The 26,474-nt window shown below is 35.1% G+C and overlaps 2 protein-coding genes across 2 annotated transcripts in view; one reads left to right on the top strand and one right to left on the bottom strand.

The window, feature by feature from the left end:
• Positions 1 to 5,787: 5,787 nt before the first annotated feature.
• Positions 5,788 to 8,803, top strand: LOC113535715 (liver-expressed antimicrobial peptide 2). The gene is made up of 3 exons (XM_026929225.3): positions 5,788 to 5,943; positions 7,389 to 7,531; positions 8,662 to 8,803. The coding sequence occupies exons 1-3, from the start codon at positions 5,878 to 5,880 to the stop codon at positions 8,702 to 8,704; spliced, it is 252 nt and encodes an 83-aa protein (XP_026785026.1). The 5' UTR covers positions 5,788 to 5,877; the 3' UTR covers positions 8,705 to 8,803.
• Positions 8,804 to 10,765: 1,962 nt separating this feature from the next.
• The window catches only part of scarb2c (scavenger receptor class B, member 2c), a 28,967-nt gene continuing 13,258 nt past the window's right edge, over positions 10,766 to 26,474 (bottom strand). The window contains exons 9-12 of the mRNA XM_026928837.3: positions 25,264 to 25,337; positions 18,597 to 18,648; positions 12,993 to 13,136; positions 10,766 to 12,272 (exon numbers count right to left, since the gene is read on the bottom strand). Coding sequence (XP_026784638.3) covers positions 12,231 to 12,272; positions 12,993 to 13,136; positions 18,597 to 18,648; positions 25,264 to 25,337 — 312 coding nt within the window. The 3' untranslated portion in view covers positions 10,766 to 12,230. The remainder of the gene's footprint in view (positions 12,273 to 12,992; positions 13,137 to 18,596; positions 18,649 to 25,263; positions 25,338 to 26,474) is intronic.

Raw genomic sequence — 26,474 nt, 5'->3', positions numbered from 1 at the left:
AAAAAAAGTGTAAACGATGTGCAAAGAAAAAGTGTTCTCTCTCGCTCTTGAACAGACTTCCTGTAGTGGTCAGATCAGAACAGGAAGTTAAACGTGCAATATCAGTGATCTATATAAATGCTTGTCAGGGTTGCAGTAACCATTGGTTTGATCTGACTCATTTTTCTCCTCTGCAATTAGTCAGATCAGTACTAGTTAAAATAAAAGTTCTACATATAACATTTTAAGAAGTGAAGAACCCTTTAGGGTGCCATTTGGAAAGTTTGTATAGCTAGCTTAATTATTTCTGAATTAACGTCATCACACTTAGTTATGACTGCCTTTACTCTTGTACAGCTGTATAAAGTAATGATTTATAATTGCAATATCCGATGTTACGCAGAACAAGATGGGTTCCTTTTTGAGTCTGGTTCCTCTCAAGGTTTCCTCCTCAAGTCATCTCGGGGATTTTTTCCTTGCCACTGTCACTTCTGGCTTGCTCATTAGGGATCTAAATCTATATTTGGATTTCTGTAAATCTGCATTGTGACAATGTCTATTGTGCTATATACTGTAAAAAAAAAAAAAGTACTTGAATTGAATAATTTGCAGTCATAGTTGGTAACCAGGTTTTGGTGTTAAGTATGGAGATAATTTAATGCCAGAGTGAAATGCAATCACACCAGTGAAACAGTGTGAAATGCAATACAAAAACTGTATTTCTATTCATTAGTGACGTGCAGAAAACATTTCACACTGAAAAGCAAAACCTTCACTGCAATGCTCTTGATTTCTCAATTAAAAACAATCAACAGGGGATTACTTTTTAAGAATTAAAAGCTGAATTTGTGTCAGAAGTGAATTAAAAGCAATTCACACTACAGCATTGCATTTCATAGTGCAAACAAACACACTGATGAAAAAAATATGAAATACAATACACAAACTGCATTGCTTTTTATTAGTGACGTGCGGAAAACGTTGCACACTGAAAAGCAAAATCATTCTATAGCTTCTTCATAAATTCTTCATACATTGCTTGATTTCTTCAGTAAAAACAATCATCAGGAGATTGCTGTAAGGATGATGCAATGAGGGATTTTTTTTAGTGTGCTACATGTTCTTGTCACAAATGAAAAGCAGTAGTGAACCCTTTGAACCCTGTGTTCACCAGCATGATTGTATTTTGCTCTCTAATTAAAGTGCAATTTGTTGTTCTGAAAAAATAGCAAATTTCTTAATGATTTAATGATCGTAAGTTAAAAACTGTAAAACCTCCTTACAGCTCCAGTCCCTTCCAGAAGAGCGCAGTTATACAGAGCTGCAATTATAGAAACAGAAATTACAACCCTGGAGCCGCCTGAAAGTGCAAGGGCAGTGCAGGTTTTTCTCAACATCAGCCTTTCCCAAACCGTATAGAAATAAAGCTCAAAATGAGATCTTTTTTCTTTTTTTGTATATCTCTGGTGAGAAATATTGCTCTCCAGAGAAAAGTTCATGCTATAAATATACTTAATATAAAGCAGGGTACACCTCCGACCCTGATAGCTTTGTGAATGAAATTAAGCAGGCGACTGAAAAGAAACACTATTCAAGATGAGCACGCAGTCTTGAATAGAGTCATGTGACATGTACATGGATGAACAGAAATGCTACCAGCTTTTACCATAATTTGCTTTGGGATCTATATGAAGATGAAAGAAGTGCTAACTTTTTAAATTTTGGCCCACATGTTTAGGGTGTGGTGTGACGACTGTAAATGACAGGGTAGAGCAAGAAAAGTGCCAGAATACTGAAAAAGTATTGCTCAGTCTTAACTGTACTGCATAGTCATGCTCTATAGAGGTCTATTGTTAGGAACTGGACAGTCATGCACTATGAAATGCTGGTGTCACATGTGAAGAGTTACATTTACTCTATACAGCACAGAGACTTTATTACAGTAATGTGAATAATGAAATGGTACCCTGGATTGTGTTATGTGAAATAAAAATGTGTGTGTGTGTTGGACAGACACTGACGACAGACAAAAAAAAAGACAGTCGTGCGCCTTCTATACCTATCGGTTTGTGTATCTGTTCATTCTGAAAAATGTATTCGTGTTTGGTTACATCCCTTTTGTAGAGATGATCTGGCGTGACAACTATCTGTCTTACAGCTGTTCATGCTCTCCTTTGGAGCTTTTATCTCCTCATACTCTGATTAGAGTCTAATCTAATCTAGATTCTCACAAGATTAATACATATGCTCTTCACCAAAAGAAGCATCCAAAGTATACTGCCAGGCAATAAAACATCCACCAAGAGCTGCATCTGAACCATATTAGAAGCACATATGGGAGAAAGAATAGTCCAGTGAAAGGAAATTTTAATGCTACAGTATACAAAGATATTCTATACAGTTGTGTGCTTCCAGGTTTTTGGCAATAGTTTGAGGAAAACCCACATATGGGTGTGATGGTCAGGTGTCCACATACTTCTGGCCATAGAGTGTACCTGAGGTCCATTAGGACACTTAAACATATTAAATTGGCTAATAACAGCACTGCAAAATAAGCCAGCTGAACATGTACATGAAAAAAAATGTAAATGTACAGTTGTGGACTGGAAACAACAGCAGCTACTGATGGATTGAACCATCCACCAAGATTCTAAGAACAGACAGATTACTCTGGAGTTATCTGGTCCAAACTTGGGTGAGTATAAGGATGTCACAGTAGTATGAAAAAAAAATCAACCAATCAACCACAACTGTCCATCCTAATATTGAAAAAGGAGATGAGACAACCAAAATGAGTTTGAGTTTTACAGGTATACTGAAACAAATAAAGAACTGGCATAGAGTAAACCAGATGAATATAAAGAATAAAATTAAGTCCAACCAGTCAGCTATCACAACAAGGCGAAGAGAAGAAATAGAACCTGCCAATATCAGAAGCCAAAAACACAATACAGACACCTATAATCCAACATCCTGAGAGTATACACAAAAAGAAGATAGGTCTAAATGTCATGACCATTAACATGGACTGGACACAAAGTATAGAAAACAATGGCCCAGAAGGATGAGCATTAACTGCCAAGTAAACAGACAGGGGATGTGGATAACCTGCAGGACACGATCCTCCAAGGAATGTTCCAACAACAGACAGACAGCAGAGATTTCTGACATGGAAAAATTCTACCACTGGCTGGAAAAGGTAAGACAGAGGTAACACTGAGGCACCACAAGTTCTGGCATCACTGGCCATGTGGGTTTTATTCTCATTCCTCCATATAATTTTATATAAATTGGAATAAATGTGAAATTTCTTCTGAACCATGGTGTGATATGCAATACAGCAGCACAGTACACAGGACTACAAGAGTAAGAACAGGACAGTGTGACACAAGTGCAAAATACACATTAAATACACGTGACAACAAATACACAAGACAATAAATGCACACCTCTTCCGGGAACCCACCTCAGGTTTTCTCCCACCCTTCAAAAATATGCCAATAAGTGGACTAGCAACATCAAACCCAGGTGGGTAATGGGAAAATGTCTTGCTTAGTCTTGGTGTGTTTCAAGGTTTTAAGATTTATTGTCATTGTCAAAGACAACAAAATTGCAACTAGATATGTACACACAAGTTTTCAAGATTTATTGTCATTGTTATGATAAGTCCAGGCGGGTGTTGGGAAGTGTCTTGATTAGCCCAGGTGGGAGTTTTGCAGGGTCTTGCTTATTCCAAGTGAATGTTGGGATGGGGCTTGATTAATCCAGGTGGGTGTTTTCCAGGGTCTTGATTATTCCAAGTGAATGTTGGGATGGGGCTTGATTAGGCCAGGTGGGTGTTTTCCAGGGTCTTGCTTACTCCAGGAGAATGTTGGGATGGGGCTTGATTGGTCCAGGTGGGTGTTGGGAAGGGGCTTGAGTAGTCCTGGCGGGTGAGGGGAAGGGTCTTGATTAATCTAGGTGAGTGAGGTGATGGGTCATGATTAGTCCATGTTGGTGTTTGGAAAGGTCTTGATTAGTCCAGGTGGATGTGGGGAAGTGTCTTGCTTAGCCCAGGTGAGTGCTGTGAAGGGTCTTGATTACTCCAGGTGAGTGCTGGGAAGGGTTGTGATTGGTTCAGGCGGGTGTTGGGCAATGTTGAGTAGTCTGAAGAACCTGTTGCTAAGTCTGGTAGTGAAGAGTCAATGAGAAGTGTGGGAGGGATCAACCACAACTCTGGAAAGATCTACGGTAAAGACTGCTTAAAGAAATCCCAGAGAAAATCCATCACATACAAGCAGGAAGCATGATGCGGGCAAGAGCAGGGTATTCCTGAGTTCAAATGGGAGGAACCAAAGAGAAAAAAGCAAATACTATGATCCTGTGGAACTTCTACTGTAGGTCTTAATAGATAACTGATTAATAGCAAACAAATATTGATAATAGATAAAGAGCAAAAAAACAGCAGGGGTGATGTGACAAAACCAAATTATAATAAAATATTGGAGAAATGCGGGTGAATTAAAGAGGACTATAGAAGGTGTGTGTTTAAATAATAATGAGTATGAGTATGTATGTACTGTGTATTTATTACAAAGTATAAATTGGTATTTTTCTGTTTTGTAATAAAAGAACAAAATAATCTATCTATCTATCTATCTATCTATCTATCTATCTATCTAGACAAACAGACAGACAGATAGATAGATAGATAGATAGATAGATAGATAGATAGATAGACAGATAGATAGATAGGTGCCCGATGTTGCCTTGAACCTCCAGGGTTGGAAGTTCAAATCCGACCTCCACCCTGTGTGTGTGGAGTTTGCATGTTGTCCCTGTGCTTCAGGCGCTTCCTCGGGGTACCCCCATTTCCTCCCCCAGTCTAAAGACAGGGCTGGTTGGCATTTCCAAATTGTCTGTAGTGTGTGAATGTGTGTGCAATTGTGCCCTCTAATGGGTTGGCACCCCATCCAGGGAGTCCCCTGCCTGGTGCCCCGAGTCCCCTGGGAAAAGCTCCAGGATCCCCTGCAACCCTGTGTAGGATAAGTGGTAAAGAGAATGGATGGATATTAATAGAGTTACAAAATATTTGTTTGTATTATTTAATAAATAATTCAAATTCGAAATACAGTAAAAAAAAAAAAAAACCCTCACATTTATCTCGGAATGACTCTGAACGACTGTTCATCCAAAAAGACAATTTTATTTGACGTTTATATTGCTCTGCTCTTATAACTCTCAAAACTACTACTGAATAATAAACTTTAAACTGATAATAATTGACCTATAAGCTTTAGGACTGATAATAACAGAATAATAAACTGAGACTGATAAATAACTGAATAATAAGCTTGGGCTCTATACACTAAATGACATGCTTTTTTTTGTCTGATTCAAAGATTATAACACTTTTTTTAATTCAAAAGAGAAAAAATACATTTAGTCATATCCTATTTATTTGTGTTATATACATTTAGTCATTTCTTATTAGAGAAAAAATACATTTAATCATATCCTATTTATTTGTGCTACATTTATTACATTTATTATCCTGTACTACTAGTATATATCCTAAAACGTGTATTATTCAAGTTAACTATTGTTGGATCTTTAGATGGTCAAACAGTGAAATTCTATACTTTTGTTGCAGTTCTAGTCTTACAAACGCATCCTGGCACACAGTTATTTTTAAACTTCCATTTGATTGAAGGTCTCTTTGTAGACGTGGCCTCGTCCTGATTCTGTTGGTTAAAGTGTTCCTCTTCGCGCCATCGCAAATGAACTTTGCCTTTCGAGATCCTTATCAGACAGATTACCTGCGCTAATATAAGCACGCTGCACATAACCTGCTGTCACACGTTCAACAGTGTGCTCCAAGAGTAGACAAACGGAAACTAAATACAGCCTCTCTCCAGCATGAGACCATCAGGAATCACGCTCTTTGCATTTGCTGTGCTCGTGTCTCTAATCTGTGTAATCCAGGTAGGATATCCATCATACAATACAGTGCTAATCCTCTATTAAGAGCTGCTTTTGTTTCACTAATTGATCCACTTTGACCAGGATAAAGAGGGTTACTGAAGATGAATGAGTGAATGAATGAATAATATCATTTTAGGTTTTTTGTTTTTTAACATATTGTACTAATAAAGTCTAATATCTGGTTCAGAAAGAAGAATGCTCAGTACATGTGTCACCATATAAATAAAATCAGTTGCACAATATCATGATTCTGTGCTCAAATGTTTTAAATTATTTAATTTTCTCAATTAGATAAATAATCAATTTGGGCACTGAGTGAGCTGTGCAAATGTTATCTGTATGTGTCTCTTCACACATGAAAAGAAAGTATTAATGGCTTGAAAGTAAGTTATGCTGAAAGAGTTATTTAAATTCGACTAAGCTATGATCAGCTGCAAATGAGCTCGTTTGGTGTTTTATAGTGAAATACCAACTGCAGCTGCAAAGGTCATAATTATCTAATTAATCTTAAATCAATCTAATAACAAAATACATTTTTTAAAAACTGTCAAATCAAATACTAATAGATACAAATACAATTTTATATATTTTACACCATTTATCTCTGTGGAAAAATTCACATACTTGCCTAGAAAACAAACTCAGCATTTTTTTTTTAGAGTTCAGAAAATCTTTACAACTGTAATAAAACTCCCCCCCTCTCCCTCGCTCTCTCTCTCTCTCCCTCTCTCTCACTCTCAATATATAATACAATGCTTTGTCAACGGTTTGACTTGTTAAAAAAAAAGTCAATGATTACATTATATGATTGTAATTCTCGTACATACTTAGTCCACTTGATTTACTCATATGATTATCAGTACCTCTGACACCTTTCTGATCTATCCCTACTTTTTCACCCCAGTTTTTAATATATAATATATTTTAATACAGATTTGATACATATTTTCATACATGTCTAACAAAACATGACCTGAAATTGGCTTATTCACATCTGTATCTGTCAAAACCTGACCCCCTGCCTTTTCTTTTCTTTTTCTCTCACTCTCCTTAGCAGTTGTTTGTATAGTATGAACAGACTACACATATAAAAGAATCATTATTTCTGGCTTATTTGGTGTCAGTGTAAATGTACTCTCATCTATCTCTGAGGTACACCCTTTCCTGTCACTCTCACTCTCTCATTTATAAAGCTTTATCTTTTTAGTTAGACACAGTAAGAAAAAAGTTTTTGACTCAAGACCAGTTTCCTCATCTGTTTATCTGTCTAATATCACTCTTTTTAATGAAGTTTTTAACTGGTAGAGATGGTGTTCAACTATCATTTCAGGTTATACACTTTAAAATGAGCAGAGAAATGATGAAGCTGCTCATCTTGAACTAGGTTTACTCACATGATTATCAGTCTAATCCCTCTGTCTGTCTGTCTGTCTGTCTGTCTGCAGGTAGAGACAGCTCCAGTAATAGACACCTGGGCATCAGGACTCATACACCGTGCCAAGCGTTCGCTACTTTGGCGCTGGAACACACTGAAGCCAGTTGGTGCAGGATGCAGAGATAATTACGAGTGTGGCACAAATTACTGCAGGTAAAGAATGACACAAATAACACAAATCGTCTGTCAGATTGTTTCATTTCATCAAAAATGATTCATTTTCTACAACAGTAGCTCTGGCAGGAGTTGCAGTTGCAGCTGCAAGGTTTATATTAATGTGCTCGGTCTAAAATGTTATCCAATCAATAGTAGCGACTTAAACAGGGATTTGGATGGAGGATGCGCCACAAAGATAGATTAAAAAACACATGTGATCATTGATACGTTAAAGTTTTCTGCAAGGAGAAATCTGTGTAGCTTTTTTAGGAGGAGTCTGCAGTGTCAGCACTTTATAACGGTCAGAGGTAAAGCTGCAACATTATGACAGAAGGCTTTGCAGTTTCTCAGTAATATGATAAGCTGATTTTTTTTTTTTGGTCTTATTAACTTCGAGAGAAAGAAAAAAGAGAAGCTGGTGAGGGTTATGCAATAACTTTATGAACACTTTAGAGTTTGTGGGTAATGACAAAAAAATTATATTAGTTTTAGCAATAAAATCATATGGATTCATATTTTTAATACCACACACACTAAAGGTAATAAAAAAAGAATGTTTCCTGTTAATTCCTGAATGTTCCTGAAGGAAATTGTCTTGTCACAGTGGTAAAATAACATGTTTATTAATATGGTTGAGTCATACGATTGTTGAACATTGACCCAATAGCATTTGATAAGCATGTATCAGGATATTAAAATATTTAATGAGTCGGCAGTAAAGAGAAATTAGGAGATGAGTGTAATCTTATCAGCATATTTTCAGTCCAGCCATAAGTCACAAGGAAAGAAAAGAGTGTCCCAGTTTTCTGTTCTGCGTTCTGTAAGGCACAGCCTCTCAAAATGTTTGCAGCTATGGACTCCTTCAACTGCAAAATAAATTCCATGGGAGTCCTCAATACAGATTTTTTTCAATGAACATAATCAAACTATTTAATGAGTAGGCTCATTATTTAAATATGTAAGATAATATATTGCCCATTTATTATAGCGATTAAGTGTTGCGATTATTTGAAATCATACTTATAAAATCCACACAGTTCATTTGGAAAGTTTGTACAGTTACTGGAGTGTTTATAGACAGATATCTGGATTATTTACCCTGTTATTTTTCCTGTCTGTTCCTCCAGGAGAAACGTCTGCACATTCCAGCCTAAATCCTCTTCATCCTAACAAAAATGACTTGCACTTCTACTGAAAGAAGAAAAAAAAAAAAAAAAAAAAAACATTCCGGGAAACGAAAGAAAATGGACGTTTTTTTTTTTTTTTTTTGTACAATAACAACTCTAATGAAAGAAACCTGGAAAAAAACCTGACTAAACATTTGAAATCTAATTAAAGCACAGAAGCATTAGGACTGAAATCAATTTATTTTATTTTATATTTAATGAAAAAACAGACAAGTGACAATTTAAAGGAAAAAACCTATTATGAGGAAATATTCTATTTTGATGGGCGTGGTCTCTTCCAGGATGACCCCACCCTCCAACGACAGGAAGTGATAGGTCACTGAATTGTTTGATGAGGATGAAAATGATGTAAATCTTATGCAATGGCCTACACAGTCACCAGATCTCAATCCAACTGTACACCGATGGGAGATTTTGGAGTGACGTATTAAACACCAACTGAGGGAATACCTTTTGGAAGAACGGTGTTCATCACTCCGGCACAGTTCCACAGACTTGCAGAATCTGTGCTCAGACACACTGAAGCTGTTCTGGTGGCTAGTGTTGGTCCAACACATTCCTAAGGCAGTTGACGCTTGTTTTTCCTTTAATTTGTCACCTGTCTGTATATCGGCTATATTCATTTAGCCAATACAGCTTACTTCATTTCACAAAATATACTCAATCTATAAAAAATATAAATACATAACACAAGGCCCATTTGGTTTATTGACAGGTTATAAAAACCTTATTTTTTTATTTGTCAGTACTAGCAACATTGCAGTCATGTAATGTAAATACTGTTTGTTAATGTATATTTTAAACATTCTTGATATTGTTACACTGAGAGTGCAATATGTTGTTTTTTTATTCTGGCTTTTTTAAGAAAATCTGAATGGAATAAATGGACAATGGAAACGAAATAAGTGTGCAAAAAATCCGGTGTGAGATGAATGACATTAAAATTCATTAAAATACCATTTCTATGGAGGACATTTAAAATGATAATACATCACATGATTCAGTAGAAATACACAACATTTGACAACTGGTTGCTCAATAAAGTGCAGTTGTAATGGAGTGGAAAAAAAATTTAGATATATAAACTTATTTTCAAAAACTCACAATGTCTGAATGCAATTTAAAAAATCAAAATGCTCTACATTTCCCTTTTGAAACCTTCATCTTAAAATGGAGACTATGATTTTAAACAATTGATCATTGACATCCATCAGTTTGATTCTTTAAAAAAATAATAATAATAAAAAAAAAAAATCATGTTTTACTCAAAAGCAACAGGTCAGAAAATCTTTGCACCACGAACAAATAAAATTTACCACAGAACTAAACAGAATTTAAGATAATTAAGACACAATATGCTTCTGAATGGAAATATTACAGCCAAACTACAAATTAGTAAAAGCAACATCTCCAACACCACCAATCATTGTCTTATTCGTGTTTAAGATCTTTTTTTCCTGCAATTCTTCTCGTAACACACTGCATAAAATGAAGTCCGAATTTAACAGCGCTGTGGTATAAAGCTAAAATAGCAATATATACAATTTTACTGAACGTTATTTGTACAACAATTCTCTCTGATTATAGCCATTATTCAGTTTTAAAACTGACATACACTCACAGTGTCTTTAAGCTAACATGTTTTATGGGTAAAACCCTAAACAAATAAAATCAAGTAAAAATATCAGTTTAGCAGTCATGAACAGATTTTATGCACCTAGATTTAAAAAATTTCAACTCAAAAGTATGAAAACTCAAGTTAGCATTTGGAACAGATGCTATGAAGGCGGATACGAATGGATTTATGTGTAAATCGTTAGTACAAGCTTTAACACACGAAAGTTGGTTTTGATGAAAATCATGTAAATTAGGAAAAAAAAACGTTCGTATCCTACTCGTTCTACTGAGTGTGTGTAGATTTACACATAAGAAGATTAACTAATGTAAACTTCGACTTGATCAACTTCGAATCATATAATTTGCATGGATTCTTGCACTTTTATATGTGGAATACACTGTTGAGTTTAAACTGTTTATTTATTTCTTTTTATTACGTCTACAGCAGTTAGCAGATGCTTTTATCCAGAGCCACTTATACAATTGCTTTGGAGTCTCTATCAAAAACACATCCTCAGGCTAGGTCACTAGGTCACGAACTAAGAATACCATCGAGAACAACCAGTCATTTCTGGCATTAATTAAAGAATATAAAAAATAAAGAACGCAAGTCATAAATTAAGACAAATAAAACTAATCATGACAGAAAAATGGTGCTGTATAAATGGAGGATGGGCGATGTCTGTGCAGAGCCTTAAGCTATACACAAATGCCTTAGCTGATGGACTATTTAGCACTCACTTTTTATTAATATTATTAACTTTTTTCTTGGCATAGCAGTGTGTCAGAAAACTTTCATTTCTGTTTTTCAGGCTTTACCTTGATTGCTCATTTCATGCTCCCAGCTGTCTGTACACTCGAACTTTTATGGAGTTTTGTGGGCGTCACCAAATGCAAATCAGCTGTGTCGTGCACGCGCTTGGTAATTTACAGGTAACTGGCATTTGTCAACACACGCAAGTACAAAGAAAATCAGAAATTTTTAGCTCGGATTGGTTTACACAAACATTTACACCCAACTTTACTAAAAGACTGATAAATGAGGCCCATTGTTTGCAAACTGTAGCTAATGATCAGATTCGCTCATCTTGTAGAACCTAAAGTTGTTTTTTAAGCCAGTATGAATGGAAGTTTTTAGAAGTAGTTATTGGGAGTATCTTACTAATATTCTGTTTTTGATGAAAATAAAACAAAGAAAGAAAAAAATTCAATAGTTTTTCATTTAAAAGCACAATAACACTGACATCAGCACCGCGTTTAGCAACGATCAGAAAGAACACTGGCTTGTATAACAATGAACACTGGAAATTTCCCAACCTTTAGAGGCAACCTTAGGAAACACAGTAATATTTATGTTAAGCCTATATAAATGATTATAGTAGTGTGATGTTCGTCAATGTATTGAACCTCAAGTACTGAACAGCATTTGTTCAATTACACACAATAAGATTATCCTCATAAAAAAACCCAACAAATTTTCAACTATAACTGATGAAATGAGGGCACAGGATGCCACTGTTAGTGTGTAACTCAAGCTTATGTACAATTTGACAACAAATCTGTAGCTATATTTAGAAACACAATTACTAACATTAATATAAGTAATCAAGATATGAATGCTAGCACTATACTGGAAATGCATGACGTATTAGAGTTTTAAGACTCTATGAATATAGTCTTTATAGAAAGTGTAAGTGACCGTAAGCGATGGTTGTATTATGGCACTGCATGCAAATATTTACTTTCTACTGACACCCACAGATGTGAAAAAATGCTGCATTCGCTCTCATTACTGAAGGGTTTGATGATCGTTTCAGTGCATTGCTACTTTCAGTTCATAGCTGGAGATCACGCTGCATTGACATTATGGGAAGCATCCACTTCCTGTTGCGTTATGAGCTGAGCAAGGGCTGGCGTTCATCAGGAGTGCTCCGCTGTAGGAGACACACACAAATAAAACAACACTTCAGAATGACATGCGGTCCAAGATGAGAAAATATTATAACAGATCAGTTTTCTGTATAAAATTCCACAAAAGTGATGCCTTAACATTCAGTGAGCAATGATCAAAAATCAGCTTTTCAATGCACAGGAAGCGGATCTACAATTTTATTTTTTTTTATTCATTTTTTAACACTTTATATTTAAATTTAAAAAGTTTTTTATAAACTTTGTTATAAACTTTTTTGTAAATTTTTCTACAACCAATGTTACCTGATCAAAAACATATGAAATGCTGTTATGAGTAATAGTGTCAGATAAAGATTTTTTATTATAATTTTTGTTGTACTTTGTAATAAATTATACCATTTTATATGAATGTTAATATTTTAAAATATTTTTAATACTAAATATTTAAAATTTAAAGGTTTAAAGGATGTAAGTCAATATTAATTAAAGAAAAGTCACAGGATATACATCAATATTAATTAAAAAAAATAACAAAATACTTTTGTTCATATTTTGTTTTACAAATAACTATTTAAGCTACATATTAAATCTATGAGGATCTATATGCTCAAAGCTATTATTGTTATTATTATTATTATTATTATTATTATTATTATTATTATCTAGTTGTTAGAAATCAGATATTTCTGAATTATTAAATTATTTTATTTGTTGCACATATTGTAATGCACTTTATTTCTCACCTCTTGACGACATATGAGCACGATGAAGACCACGCCTATTAAGATGCCGAGACCAATAATGATGAAGGGTATGTTAATCACAACGTTGGCCTGGGTGACCACGCCTTGGAGCGTTTTGGCTGAATCCTCATCGATTAGGACGCTCTGATATGTGGAAAGAAAAAGGAGGTGTGGGTCATGACTCTGAGGTCACACATCGTGAACATGGTGGTGTACATGGTGTATACATGGTGTAGCATGTACAATAAAAAAAATAAATAAATAAATATTCATTTTAAAAACTATTTCTTTGTAGCATCTCAATAGGTTAATGCCATTACAGAACTCTTAACTGTGCTTAATTAAATAACAGGTCACTAACTGCAATACAGCATTACTGACCATTACCAGATAATCCGTCACAGCATGAGAATATTCTCAAGTGCTTATGGGAACCAAATGAGACACCTAAACTAATGCAAGGTGATATTCTGTACATATTTACTGGTTCTGCACACTTTTTTTTCCCAACTATATGTCTTATTTGCAGTTCAGGCCCTGTTCAGGCCCTGACTTGCTCTAATTTCCATCCAGATAAATTCAAAATAAATGCGAAATAAAATATCTGTTGGCTGTCTTGCTAACTGAAACACTCAGTTTTGCTTGCCTTGTGCATGCAAGGTGAATCATTTGTGTGGAATCGACTCCAAAGCTTTGGAGTTGACTCTTCGTTTTCAGTGCCTGGAATCAGTGAATCAGCTTTCTGGGATCGACTTTGATGTGAACCGAAAGTAGGATGGAGATGTGATGAAACACAACGTTTATTAAACATGGCCTGTATATTGTGTGAGAAGTGAATAAGCGAACTGATTGAAATAGCTTCACTACTCGTTGCCCTACACTGCATAACGCTTCATAGCATGAGTTGTGTTTGGAAATGAGAAAACGTTCACTTTGTAGACTTTCGTTGAATTCATTGAATGCCATGTTCATTTTCAACCCATGAAGTTGTCATACAAATGACCAACTTTTGTTCCAAAGTATCACAAGATAATGTTTTCTGATAGGGCATAAATCATAATAATATAATCATAAATGTGCGATACAGCTGGAAAACTGGATAAGATAGGACTCAATATGCCATGGTTAATATGCCTGGTTCAGCCAAGGACATTGTGCTTCCACTGTCTCTCACGTTCCCACAAATGACTACAAATTGAAATATTACTCACATGAAAACACATGTTATGTCATGAGGTCATCAGCATAATGTCATGTAAAGTGTTCCCAATCTTTATAGAAGGTTGTAGCACCAATCAAATTTCCATCAAATGCCACAACGTGCTTCATAACAGTCCAACTAACTGATAAATTTTGAATTTGTTGCCTATCGTTTTTACTTCCGAATTTTAGCAAATTTGTCAGTTAGTTGTCGCAGTAATAATCTTAAAAACAATCAAAATGTTGGTCATAATCTTAGCAACACATATTTTTCACTAACTCATTCACTCCTAATAAAACATTTATTTTAGTCATGCAAACTGTGCTGTGTTTTACTCCACCAAGTGGACAGCTTCTCTCTGAAAGTGCCAAGTAATACACTTTTGATGGGAATTCAGGTCTATACCCCATTCAACACACCAAAGAGAATGCCTAAATAGCAACGATACCATTGGTGTACTAAAATACTAAACCATATGTACTATTACGTACTAAAAGGCTACAGTAGCTCAATGGTTAAGATGTTGGACTTCTGATCGGAAGGTTGTGAGTTCAAATCCCAAGCTGCCACTTCACAGGCCCTTGAGCAAGGCCCTTTACTGCTCGATTGTATAAATGAGATAAAAGTAACATGTTCTGGACAAATACTATATTTTCCCAGGTTTGGAACATGCCGCAAGTATTCACGATTCTCATGATATAATTATCTGCTGGGCCCTCAGGTTTCCAGCAGTATTATGAGAATAAAAGCTTCATAGTTTTTAATCAGTCTACTAACCTAACCTACTTTGTTGTTGTGAAATGTATAAAGTACAGAGAAACACCAAATACACAAGGTCGCTATCAAAAGTTCAGGTAAAAGAGTTTTACAACTGGGTAATAATACAAATTCCCCAGCTGACTATCAGCAGCTTCCCACCAAATTAAAGAAAAATAAAAGACTTATGTGTTCAGCAATAAAAAAAAGCTAAAACTCTTTTTCCCCCTTTATATTACAATATCACACTCTTTCACTCTCTCACTCCCATTTGCTTTGCTTACACTGTCTCACACTCTCAATGTCTTTCTCCTGATTGGCTGCCAGCTCCTGCCAGGCACTGAGGAGACAGACTTCTTTCTGGTCACAATGCTATTTGACATTCACTACCATTCACAAGTTTGGAATCACTCAGAAACTGCCTTGTAGTTGAAAGAAAAATCAATTAAAATAATTAATCAGAAATACAGTCTAGACTGTTAATGTTGTAAATGACTATTAAAGCTAGAAACATGATTTTGGAGGAAATGTGATGGTCTAGGGATCTTTGGTACTGGTAAAATAATAATCTTTGTAATCTTGAACAAGGAAGGCTATCACTCCATTTTGCAACGCCATGCCATACCCTGTGGACAGTGCTTGATTAGAGCCAATTTCATCCGACAATCAACAGGACAATGACCCACAGCACTGCTCCAAATTATGCAAGATCTATTTTGGGAATAAGCAGTCAGCTTGAATTCTAGCTGTAATGGATTGGCTAGTGCAGTCACCGGATCTCAACCCTGTAGTGAGCTGTTGTGGGAACAGCATGAATGGTACAAAAAAGTGTCTGTCAAGCCAATCCGACTCGTGGGAGGTGTTTCAGGAAGCATGGGGTGAAATTTTTGCAGATTACCTCAACAAACTGGCAGCTAGAATGCCAAAGGTCTGCAAGGCTGTAATTGCTGCAAATGGAGGATTCTTTGATTAAAGCAACGTTTAAAACACTAAATTGTTATTTCAAGCAGAAATCATTATTTCTAATCTTGTCAATGTCTTTACCATATTTTCTATTTAAGTGATTGCTGTATTTTTATTTCATTCAAACTTTGTACTGTATTCTTGCTTTTTTAATGTGTTAACTTTTTTATGTATTTTATTTCTCAAGGATTTTATAAAGAGAAAGCTGTACATACTGACAGTTCTTATTCTTGGCAGATATTCTGCCAGATGAATCGTTCACTTAAGCAGTCCCAGGTATTAAAACAGCATGTGGACATGCTAATTATGACTCTAAGAAAGGGATAAACACTGCTGTTTATAGCAGGTTAACAGCAGGTTTATGATGGTATATAGCTCCTTTGTGCACTAGTCCTTTCTAAATGAACAGTTCTGGATTTGTTTAATTTCTATACCTAATGATCACCTTTAGGCCACTTGGCAGTGAAGGTAAATTGTGACCTTGAGGGGTCCAAATGACTGGAAGAACCCACCCTATTATCTCCAAAATACCTCATACGTGACAGACGAGGAAATGATGCCAGGAAGTCTGGACCTGCTGTATCAAACTAAAACAGCTGCTTGCTTGTCTGATGGTGCAAGACAATTAAGAGAACACAGGGTAAAGGACACATGTCCTTGAGCTTAGTACATCAACACAACAGGTCTTAATGAACACTTCCTTTTCAGAGAATTCAAGAAGGAAGTACAAGCAGTTGGATCAAAATTTCCATTACCAGGAAATACATTTATTTTATCAGAAATTGAAACTAATACATTCTACTCAACTGATACTTATTATTAAACAATACATCATTTAAAGATGGCATAAATCTGCCTTTGCAGCCATTTGAGAAATCTGGATAAAGTAGGAAATGAATATACAACCTCCTATACAATCCAATTGTATATCCTATACTATCCAATACAACCTCCTATCACGCCCATAAAATTCGATATGTTTCTGCAAGTGACTTATTCATAGATTTTGCCAGCTCTTGACCACTAGGGGCACTGTCTACAACATTTTGCAAATGGGGAAATTCTCCACCATGTTTCATAGCTTTGGTTTTCGCAAAGTAAGACAATGTAAGGTACTTTGTTGATATGATATTTGGCACTGTTCCAACTGAAGTTTTCTAGCTATATTGAGCCTTACTTTGCCAGTTAGCTTATTAACTTCTACTATGTATTGTTCGATCACTCTAACAACTAACGCCCGGTATTATAAAAATCAAGATAGTTCCCTCTGTTTCAGTCAGTGTGAACACATCTACTTGGACAGCTACTTATGAAGAATGGTAATAACTTACTTAAGAAATTTAATTTGACATACTATTCACTGGCAAGTGATAAAATATAAACAGCTCTTGATAGGGGCAGCTGACTTTAATCATAATTCACAGAGCAATGAGAGTGGGGAAAAAACACAGAGTGCATAATAATAGGATACAGACGTAGTGAGGTTAAGCACGTAAGCAGCTGTGGAGACTGTGGCATGATTAATTACAAGCTTAGTGATTTCCTGGCCATCTGAAAAACGCATTCACAGGCTACAGCTACATCATGTCTCACTATTGTTTGCATTATTGTTTTAGTTAAAAGGTAATATTAATAATATTATAATTTTTTTTAATAGAATAGAGCAAATAGAAATGTACCATTCCATTAAAAAAATTAAATGAATAATAAATAAATTCCCATAAATTTTGTGGAAATCTGCTTCATCTGTGTACTTTTGGTCTTTATCTTATGTAGACACAAGTGCATTTTTCCTGATTGGAAGTGACTATTGTACTATATTTATAATGATTTATCATCAATCACAGTTTTGTTAATAGTTATCAGACAGGTAGTTCCTCTACATAGAAAAAAGAAAAATTCCATTAAAGGAACTACACTTTATTTTAATAGACATTTACTGTAACTCCTAACTAACTACTGTAACTCCATTTATTGCAACTCCTAACTCCTATATAACTTTATTTATATATATATATATATATATATATATATATATATATATATATATATATATATATATATATATATATATATAAAATCACACACACACACACACACTATATGATCAAAAGCTTGTGGACACCTGACCATCACACCCATATGTGCATTGTGAACATCCCGTTTCAGATTTAGTCCCGCCTTTGCTGTTATAATAACCTCCACTCTTCTATTAAGGTTTTGCACTGGATTTTGGAATATGGCTATGGGAATTTATGCTCATTCAGCCACAAAGGTGTTCAGTTGGGTTGAGGTCGGGGCTCTGTGCAGCACATTCGCATTCTTCCACATCAAACTTGGCAAACCATGTCATCATGGAGCCCGCTTTGTGCTCTGTCATTCTGGAACAGGTTTAAGCCTCTTAGTTCCAGTGAAGGGAAATTAATGCTATGTATACAAAGGTGTATACAAAGCATAGCAACATAGCAGCATACAAAAAAAACTACATATGGGTGTGATGGTCAACTGTCCACAATCCTTTGGCCATATACTGTATACAAACACCTACTCTTTAGAATAAACATTACTATCAACTGACTTTACTGCTAAAATAAAGATTTATGTCAATAATCAAGCACTGAAAACTGCTAGACATATATAAATATATATATATAAGTCTATTAAAAAAAGTCTGAAAATTTTACCTCATTAAGGTACATCACTGGATAGACCAAAGTTCTGACATTACCAGTTTGGCTGTAAGGACAAGAAGAAAAATAATAGACAATCAATATCAAATTACAATTTTTATTTAAAGGATACGGATTGTACCACAAGTAACACCAGAGATTAAATTCATTTTAGTTCCGTTGTGAACTAACAAGCACGTCTCAAATAGGTCTTATGAGAAATAATTAACTCATAAGTCAATGAGCCATATATACACACACACATATATATATACATACACACACACACACACACACACACACACACACACACACACACATACTGTGTATATGTATACATAAAAACACACCAGTGGAAACATAAGACACTGGAGTCTTTTTGGTACAAGTCTACTGAAAGAGCATTTGAGCCAGCTGTAATTAAAATACAATTTATCTAAAAACCTGACAGGAGACTGTGGAAAACATGTTTGCGCTGTGACAATAAGCCACGCAGAAGATTGTTCCAAATTGTGATTTTAAATAAAGTTGATAGAATATTAAAGTGTAATCTCTATGAAGTCGATGTTTTACTCATGTGCAAGTGGGAAAAAGATTCAAAGCTCAGGAAAATGTGACAGGATGGATAAGAACTTACACAGCTGGTATGGACTGAAATGGTTAAAATATAAGTGTATTTGTTGTGGAAGAGTTGGTGAGAGGCATGAGACAGATGACTAAGTAACACTTTCGAAACACTTTAGGTGTGAATTAGGCTATATACAATAAACACAGGAACGTACTGCACTTGGTGTGGTGCATGTGTGCTGCTGCATTCATTCATTCATTCATAACATGGATTCATAACATTCAGACCTCTGATGTAACTACAGATTTAAGCGCTTTCAGGCAGCTACATTAGAGTTACACACATGGGGTGCATTTTAGGTAAAGCAGAGGCATGTCTCAGTTATGTGCGATTCTGTCCCTGTACATAATATGTATATGTCATACTGAAATTTAACACTCAAAAACCACGGAATGCCACTTGAGGCCAATATATGACACAATTAATTAATGTCGTAACTTTAAGAAGCTTTAAAAAGTTTTTTTTTGGATAGAGCACAGGGGAGGAGATAGCATCTTAATCTGCGACACTGCTTATCTTGACGAGAGAATATTTTATGGATTATGAAGTACACTTAAGGCTGATTTATTTGCTGTTAATTATGCGTACGTGTACACAAGATGACCACTGCGCGTATCCTGCAGTGACTTGGCACGTCATCAGACATTAACACGAGGCATCCAACATTGGTATTATTGTACAATTTGACAACTCAAAATGGCGTGATATAATAGCTTATAACCCATGCACACACTATGATTTATGAACTAAATCTCATGGCTTTATTACGTTGTGCTGTGAGTGGTCAGACTTACTTCAAGACCCAGTGGGATTAAAAATACTATCCAGCACACAAACATGCTTAGTGTAATAAGCCCCGAATAAACTCAAACACTCTTAGCTACTGTGTGTGTGTGTGTGTGTGTGTGTGTGTGTGTGTGTGCCAGCTATGGTCTAGTTTTCATTATCAGGTTATAATTATGGGTCATTCTGATGTTTTTAGGCCACAAAAACTGTAACTCAAGTTTACTCAAAGTCACTCAAGTCTTTACTCCTGAATGTTTGGTCATTTAGCAAAAACTAGACCAGTTGGTCCAAAAAGTACAAAATGCAAACATTATTGAAAGCAGTATGTTAACACAATAATAGTAGTGAAGTAACTGAGGAAATCTCAGGTGTTTGTATAGTGCAATTAACGCTGTGTGTACACTGTGTGTGTGTGTGTACGTGCTACCATTTCAATGAGATAAATGTTAAATATATGAAATAAATGGTGTTAGAAAATTTGGATTTTAATTTCATACAAGGATGCCTCAAGCTATGTTTTTTATTCAAAATATTTTGTAAATTGTTAGTGTCAACTTATTGTGAAAATACTGAAATGAAGTTCTGTTAGTTTCTTATAAATGAGGAAGGTCTTAGTAGTCAGCTCCTGAAGCTTTTTTTTTTCTTTTGCCTGTGCAAGCTGCCATGTGTTCAAACAGTTGGTTTAAGTATTTGTGCTGATAATTTTAACCATGGTGTGACGTTTCTCACTTCACATATGTGCGTGTGATTTACTTAGGGCCATGACCTTTATAAGCCCTGTTAAACTGAAAGTACAGCTGTGTTACGGAGGAATCCGTGTTTCCTTTCGTGCACTAATTGTACCTAGTTGCGTGCAACTGTAATTTCAAGGTTATTGTGTTTTGATCGCTGTCTTCTATTTTGTTTAAGTCCTCTCTGTTGTGATTTAGACTCAGTGTCAGGGATTAATTTTTTTTATTTAATGACATGAAGACTGTTTAAATTTAAAAAATCCCCATTGAAAACACAGATTACTATTTACTTGAAATATTGAGTTCTGACAATAAATAAGTGAATAAAATTAAATAAAGTATAAAAGCAAGGGAATAAAATATACACAAGTGACTAATATCATGCTAGAAAACAAGAAAAAAAACCATCTAACAGCAGTTTAATATATTGCAAACATACTGGTGATTATCATGAGTATTTCTAGTCATGATAAACTGTTCATCATGACTTTGTCCTAATTTTACAATATGGGTTTGTGCTCCAGTAATTGGCTGTTGATAAAATAAAATAGCACTTGATACAACACATCCTATTTTTAAATAGGAGAAATGTAGCAGAAGTGAATAAGTGGATTATTTTCATATCACAGCAAGGTCCAAAGTGTGTTATTCTGCTTATACCACAACGATTTGCCAACGATTACAAATTTTAATTTATTAACGAATGACACACCCTGCTTTTTTTTTAACACATCCCTGCTTATAGTTACATGTAATGTCATGTGAAACAACTTATAGCAATTATAAACAGTCACTCTCTCATGAGCTGAGTGCCAACACTGGAGACTCCTTCTATAAATGTCATATAAACATCTCCTAATAGAAAACTTCACCTATAAATGATTATAGATCTTTCTTTGATAAACAACACCTTTTTTTATCTGTTTATTATTAGCCTTAGATTACAAATTAGCCATACAATCATTCCTGTGTATGAGCTGTTACTTTAGGAATGATGTCTTATGAGAATTAGCGCATTAATATAAACCTGTTGTTTATGTTACAACCAGAACTACGGTTATAAAAGTTAATCCACACCTTCTGATACGAGAATTCAACTGTAGTAAAAATGTATTTACTGCATTATCAAATTGTATTAAATAGATTATTAGTGTATTTGCACCCTAAAACATGAATTTCAGGGTTAAATACTGAGGGAACAAAATCATATATATAATAACAAGTGAAATTTGGTTAATTACTGACATTAGTAAGCTTAGTAAGAAGCATATAGGTTCTGTAGTTACACTTTTGCAGTTACATGATCCTCTAGTAATTTGTATACTGGACGTTGGGTCTATTTTTAGAGATCAAAACCTGAGCTAGAGTTAGGGTTAGGGTTAAATAAAACATTATGGGCCATTTTTAATCCTTGTTTGTGGTTAAACCTCTCTGCATCGCTTTGTTTTCAGCAACACACTGAGCTGACAATCCTTTGGGAGTTGTCTTTCCATGAATACACACCTGAAGACTCGATATTTTAAAAACTTCTGAAGTGAAATCAAACAGATGATCTCACATGTCTGGTATACGCATGTTGTGAGCTATATGTTACAACAATGTTGTGCAGGATATGGACGTCCCACTTCCTCCACACTGTTCACACTTCCCCTCATTTGTTCTTTCAGACATATGTTTATGTTAGAACATGCCTATAAGCTCTTTCTCACTCTCTCTTACCCACACACGCACACACCCACACACCTATACAAACATACCCACACACAAATACACACACACACACACACACACACAAGGGCAGGCATTCCAATACAGTAGCACAGCTGTCTTTAAATATTTAAACACACTACTCAACATTTTCACACCGTAAAAAATGAATGCTTATATGCTGCATTTGGTGCAATCATCTAAAATGTTTCAGAAACTATTTGCGTGTTGTTTGTTAGTGTGATTCAGTGATTGAATCCAAATTCTGTCACGCATCACCCAGTATAGAGCCCTACAAACATGTTGAGAAAAGAAAATTTGATGAAGTATGAAAAAAAGAGCCATGGGAGATAATGTGTGTTCTTAGCAGAGGTGTCCTTGTGAGTTCTTCTTAAATCTCATTATATATTTTAGATATTTAGAAAACACATACACATGGAAATCTTTAATTATTGTAAACGTTATACGGATGAATAGATCCTACTTCTTCCTAGAAACGTCCGATTCTACTTTCAGAGCCAAGGCTATTGGTGTTAAGCTAGAGAATAGATAATAATGTTTAAAAATGAACAGTATTACTTTATAGCCATTCAAGGACTCTCAAAAATGCTGATGTGGCCCAAGCAGAATTTGAGTTTGACACAACTGATATAGTGCGTGAATATAAGAGATGGTACTAACCCCATACCCAATACTGGTATTGCCAATATTAGCAAAAAAAACTGTAACAAACTGCAAAGATTGGAGTTGGATTTAGGAAAGAAATTGATTTTTGGAACTGAAAATATTTACATACAAAGAGAATTGACAGTTTGTTCTTTTGTTAAGATTGATTTGATTATTATAATTACAGTGCAAGGGATATTTGTGGGAAAGAAGTTCTGTGAAGTTCTTCAGTTTAAAAAAAATTGTATAAGAATAGTACGTTTTAAAGAAAACAATATCAGATGGGTATTGGTACTCATTGGTATCGGAAAAGAAATAGTCCTATCTCTAGTTACTATCCATTTCTGGCATATTCCCTATGAAATTTAAAATGTGTCTGCTATTTCTGGATCCATATACTATACATTGGCATGGAAATCTGAAATCATTGCACAGTGTTATGCTGTTATGTTATTGTACAGAACAATACACTGTTTTCCTGAAAAGTGAAAGCAATCTTCTTAAAAAGTCCATTTTCTGATTTGATTCTGATTGAGCTGTCAGTCATATTCACAGATCTTCAGAATGCATGTAAAATCTGGATGCACTAAAGATTAAGATTCAAACATCTGTGTCTATTAGCTGAGATGGACAAATCAGTAGCCTGGGACAAGGAGATACTGTGACCAGGCTATAAATTTTTTTATTCGCATTTTCCTGAAGGATAAGTATGTTTAATATCCAGTAAAAGGGAAAAAAAACTTCTTACATGAACAAAAAAAGTTTTCATATGGTATGCAGCTATGTCTAAACTTAATGCTCTTCAGACGTTATCCAGATTTGAATAATATCTTCAGTGTGTTATGCACGGACAGTGCAGCACAGCTCAAAACAGGAACATTGTCGAGGATGCGAAACGCAATGTGGTACATGATCATATACTTTGAGTTACTCTTAACCTGTATTAATGCACTTAACTAGCTAACTAGCTCAGCATAGGTTATTATATTACATTAGCTACCACTTTTTATCCTCGTCAATTAGGCAACTAAAACATGGGATTGGGCAGCACACTGGAGTTTTTGCTTGCAAGCTTATAAATTTATGATTTGTCCACCCTTGATTACCATGAACTGATTTTATTTCATAAGTTATCAAACTCTATTCAATATGATACAAGAATCCTTTATTTAAAAGCAAGACACCTAGAAAAAACCTGTATGAAAGTGAAATATCTCTTAATAACACACAATTTGCTTCTTTTTTTTAATTGTTGTGAATCCATATTTCATACTCAAGCTGGTGTAGTTTTAGAAATTATTCTTATCATGAAGTAATTCTACATTTACTATGGATTTCTCTCGGTAGACAAAAAGTCTTTCACATAGGGGTGAAAGAGTTTCTGTTAATTCCATAATTCATTTTTCATTTCACTGAAACTACAAGGTTGAAAAATAAGCTTCTGTTTTTGGCTCATGAGTTATTAATCCCAAATTTAACATACATCTTAATTTAGCATACAAACTTAATGTTCCTTTTGTTTTTTCTTTGACTTAGTGAAGGACAATGAAAACATGCTACTGAAATATAAGTTAATACTTAATACTTGTTCTTAGTAGAACACTCCTGTAAGTAGGGTTCATTATTTTTATTTATTAATAAGGTGACTAATTCAATGCACTGGCCTGGATGTTGGTCTACAACCACAGGTTTAGTGTGCTGTAAATCACGGGAGCTGGCTGTTTGAAGTTGTTCTGCCTTTCAGAACCTGATTTATCACTGTAATGGTGTTCAGCAGGTGATCTGATATCATGCTCATTGCGCATTTCTGGCATGTCTGAATCCAGCGTGGAAAATGACCTTCGACTTCTTAGGCACCCAAATAAAACACAGTGCCAATGCTATGTGGAAGTTTTTGGTAGTTGGAAGCTAACTAGTCATCATTGTGACGCATTTCAAAACTGGGTTTGACTGGACAATTGGAAACATGTCAAATTGTTTGGCTTATACACATACTGCAAATGCATATAAGCACAAATCCCCCCCTTTAAAAAACACAAAAAAAAAAAAAAAAAAAAAAGAAACCCCACAAAATTACACACACACACACACACACACACACACACACACACACACACACACACACACACACACATACACACGCAAAAAAAAAAGACCCACATACCTGAAGGCCGGAAGCTTCTCAATGAAGACGTTCACCTGAAGACGTTTTGCTGCTTGCACAACAAGTCCAGTGAGCTTTGGAAACAAAATAGAAACATTAATACATTTTATATATATATATATATATATATATATATATATATATATATATATATATATATATATATATATATATATAGACACAAACGTTCTTCAATATATCAATATATCAACTTTTTCAAGACTATCTACTCTGCTTTTTTGAAGTAGCACTTCAAAAAATCTATGTTTGTTAAACTACATGAATGTCTACCACACAAGTCCCTGTGAAGTAGTTACTATATTTACTTTTACTTTTTGAAATAGACCAAGTGAATTATTACTATAGTAACATAACATTAGAATAAGTACAGTAATGTTGTGCAATTACAGGTTTTAACTTTAATGAATGACATCATACTTTTTAATTGCTTATACTGTAATTGTATGTTGTGAAACAAGTTAGTTCCTGTTATCACTTATGTTATAACAGCTATAAACGGTTGTTTCCTCACCACCCTTTCTTATTTCCTCTGTCTTGAAGATAATATTTCAAGAAGAATGTCATGATACAGAGAAAACTGTAATAGGAGTCTTCTATCTTGAACATTTTCCTTAAAGTTACAGCTTTACCTCTGTTACAAAGTGCTGACACTAGAGACTCCTTCTATAAATGTTGAATAAATCTCCTCATAGACTACATGGCCAAAAGTTTGTGGACTCCTGACCATCACACCCATATGTGGTTCTTTCCCAAGCTGTTGCCACAAAGTTGGCCACTGGAACTAAGCGGTCGAGCCCAACCCTGTTCCAGCATGACAATGCCCCTGTGCACAAAGCAAGGTCCATGAAGACATGGTTGGCCAAGATTGGAGTGGAAGAACTCAAGTGTCCTACACAGAGCCCTGACCTCAACCCCACTGAACACCTTTGGGATAAATTCGAATGCCAATTGCGCCCCAGACCTTCTCGTCCGACATCACTGCCTGATCTCACTAATGCTCTTGTGGCTGAATGGACAAATCTCTACAGCCACGCCCCAAAATCTAGTGGAAAGCCTTCCCAGAAGAGTGGAGATTATTATAACTGCAAAGGGGGTATAAATCTGGAATGGGATGTTCAAAAGGCAAATGATTTTGATGGTCAGGTGTCCAAAAACCTTTGGTCATATAGTGTATAAATTTCCATCATGTC

Source organism: Pangasianodon hypophthalmus, chromosome 15 (genome assembly GCF_027358585.1).
Source record: "Pangasianodon hypophthalmus isolate fPanHyp1 chromosome 15, fPanHyp1.pri, whole genome shotgun sequence".
NCBI classification, from domain to species: Eukaryota; Metazoa; Chordata; class Actinopteri; order Siluriformes; family Pangasiidae; genus Pangasianodon; species Pangasianodon hypophthalmus.
Note: the sequence above shows the minus strand (reverse complement) of the source record. Positions and strands in the feature narration are given on the sequence as shown.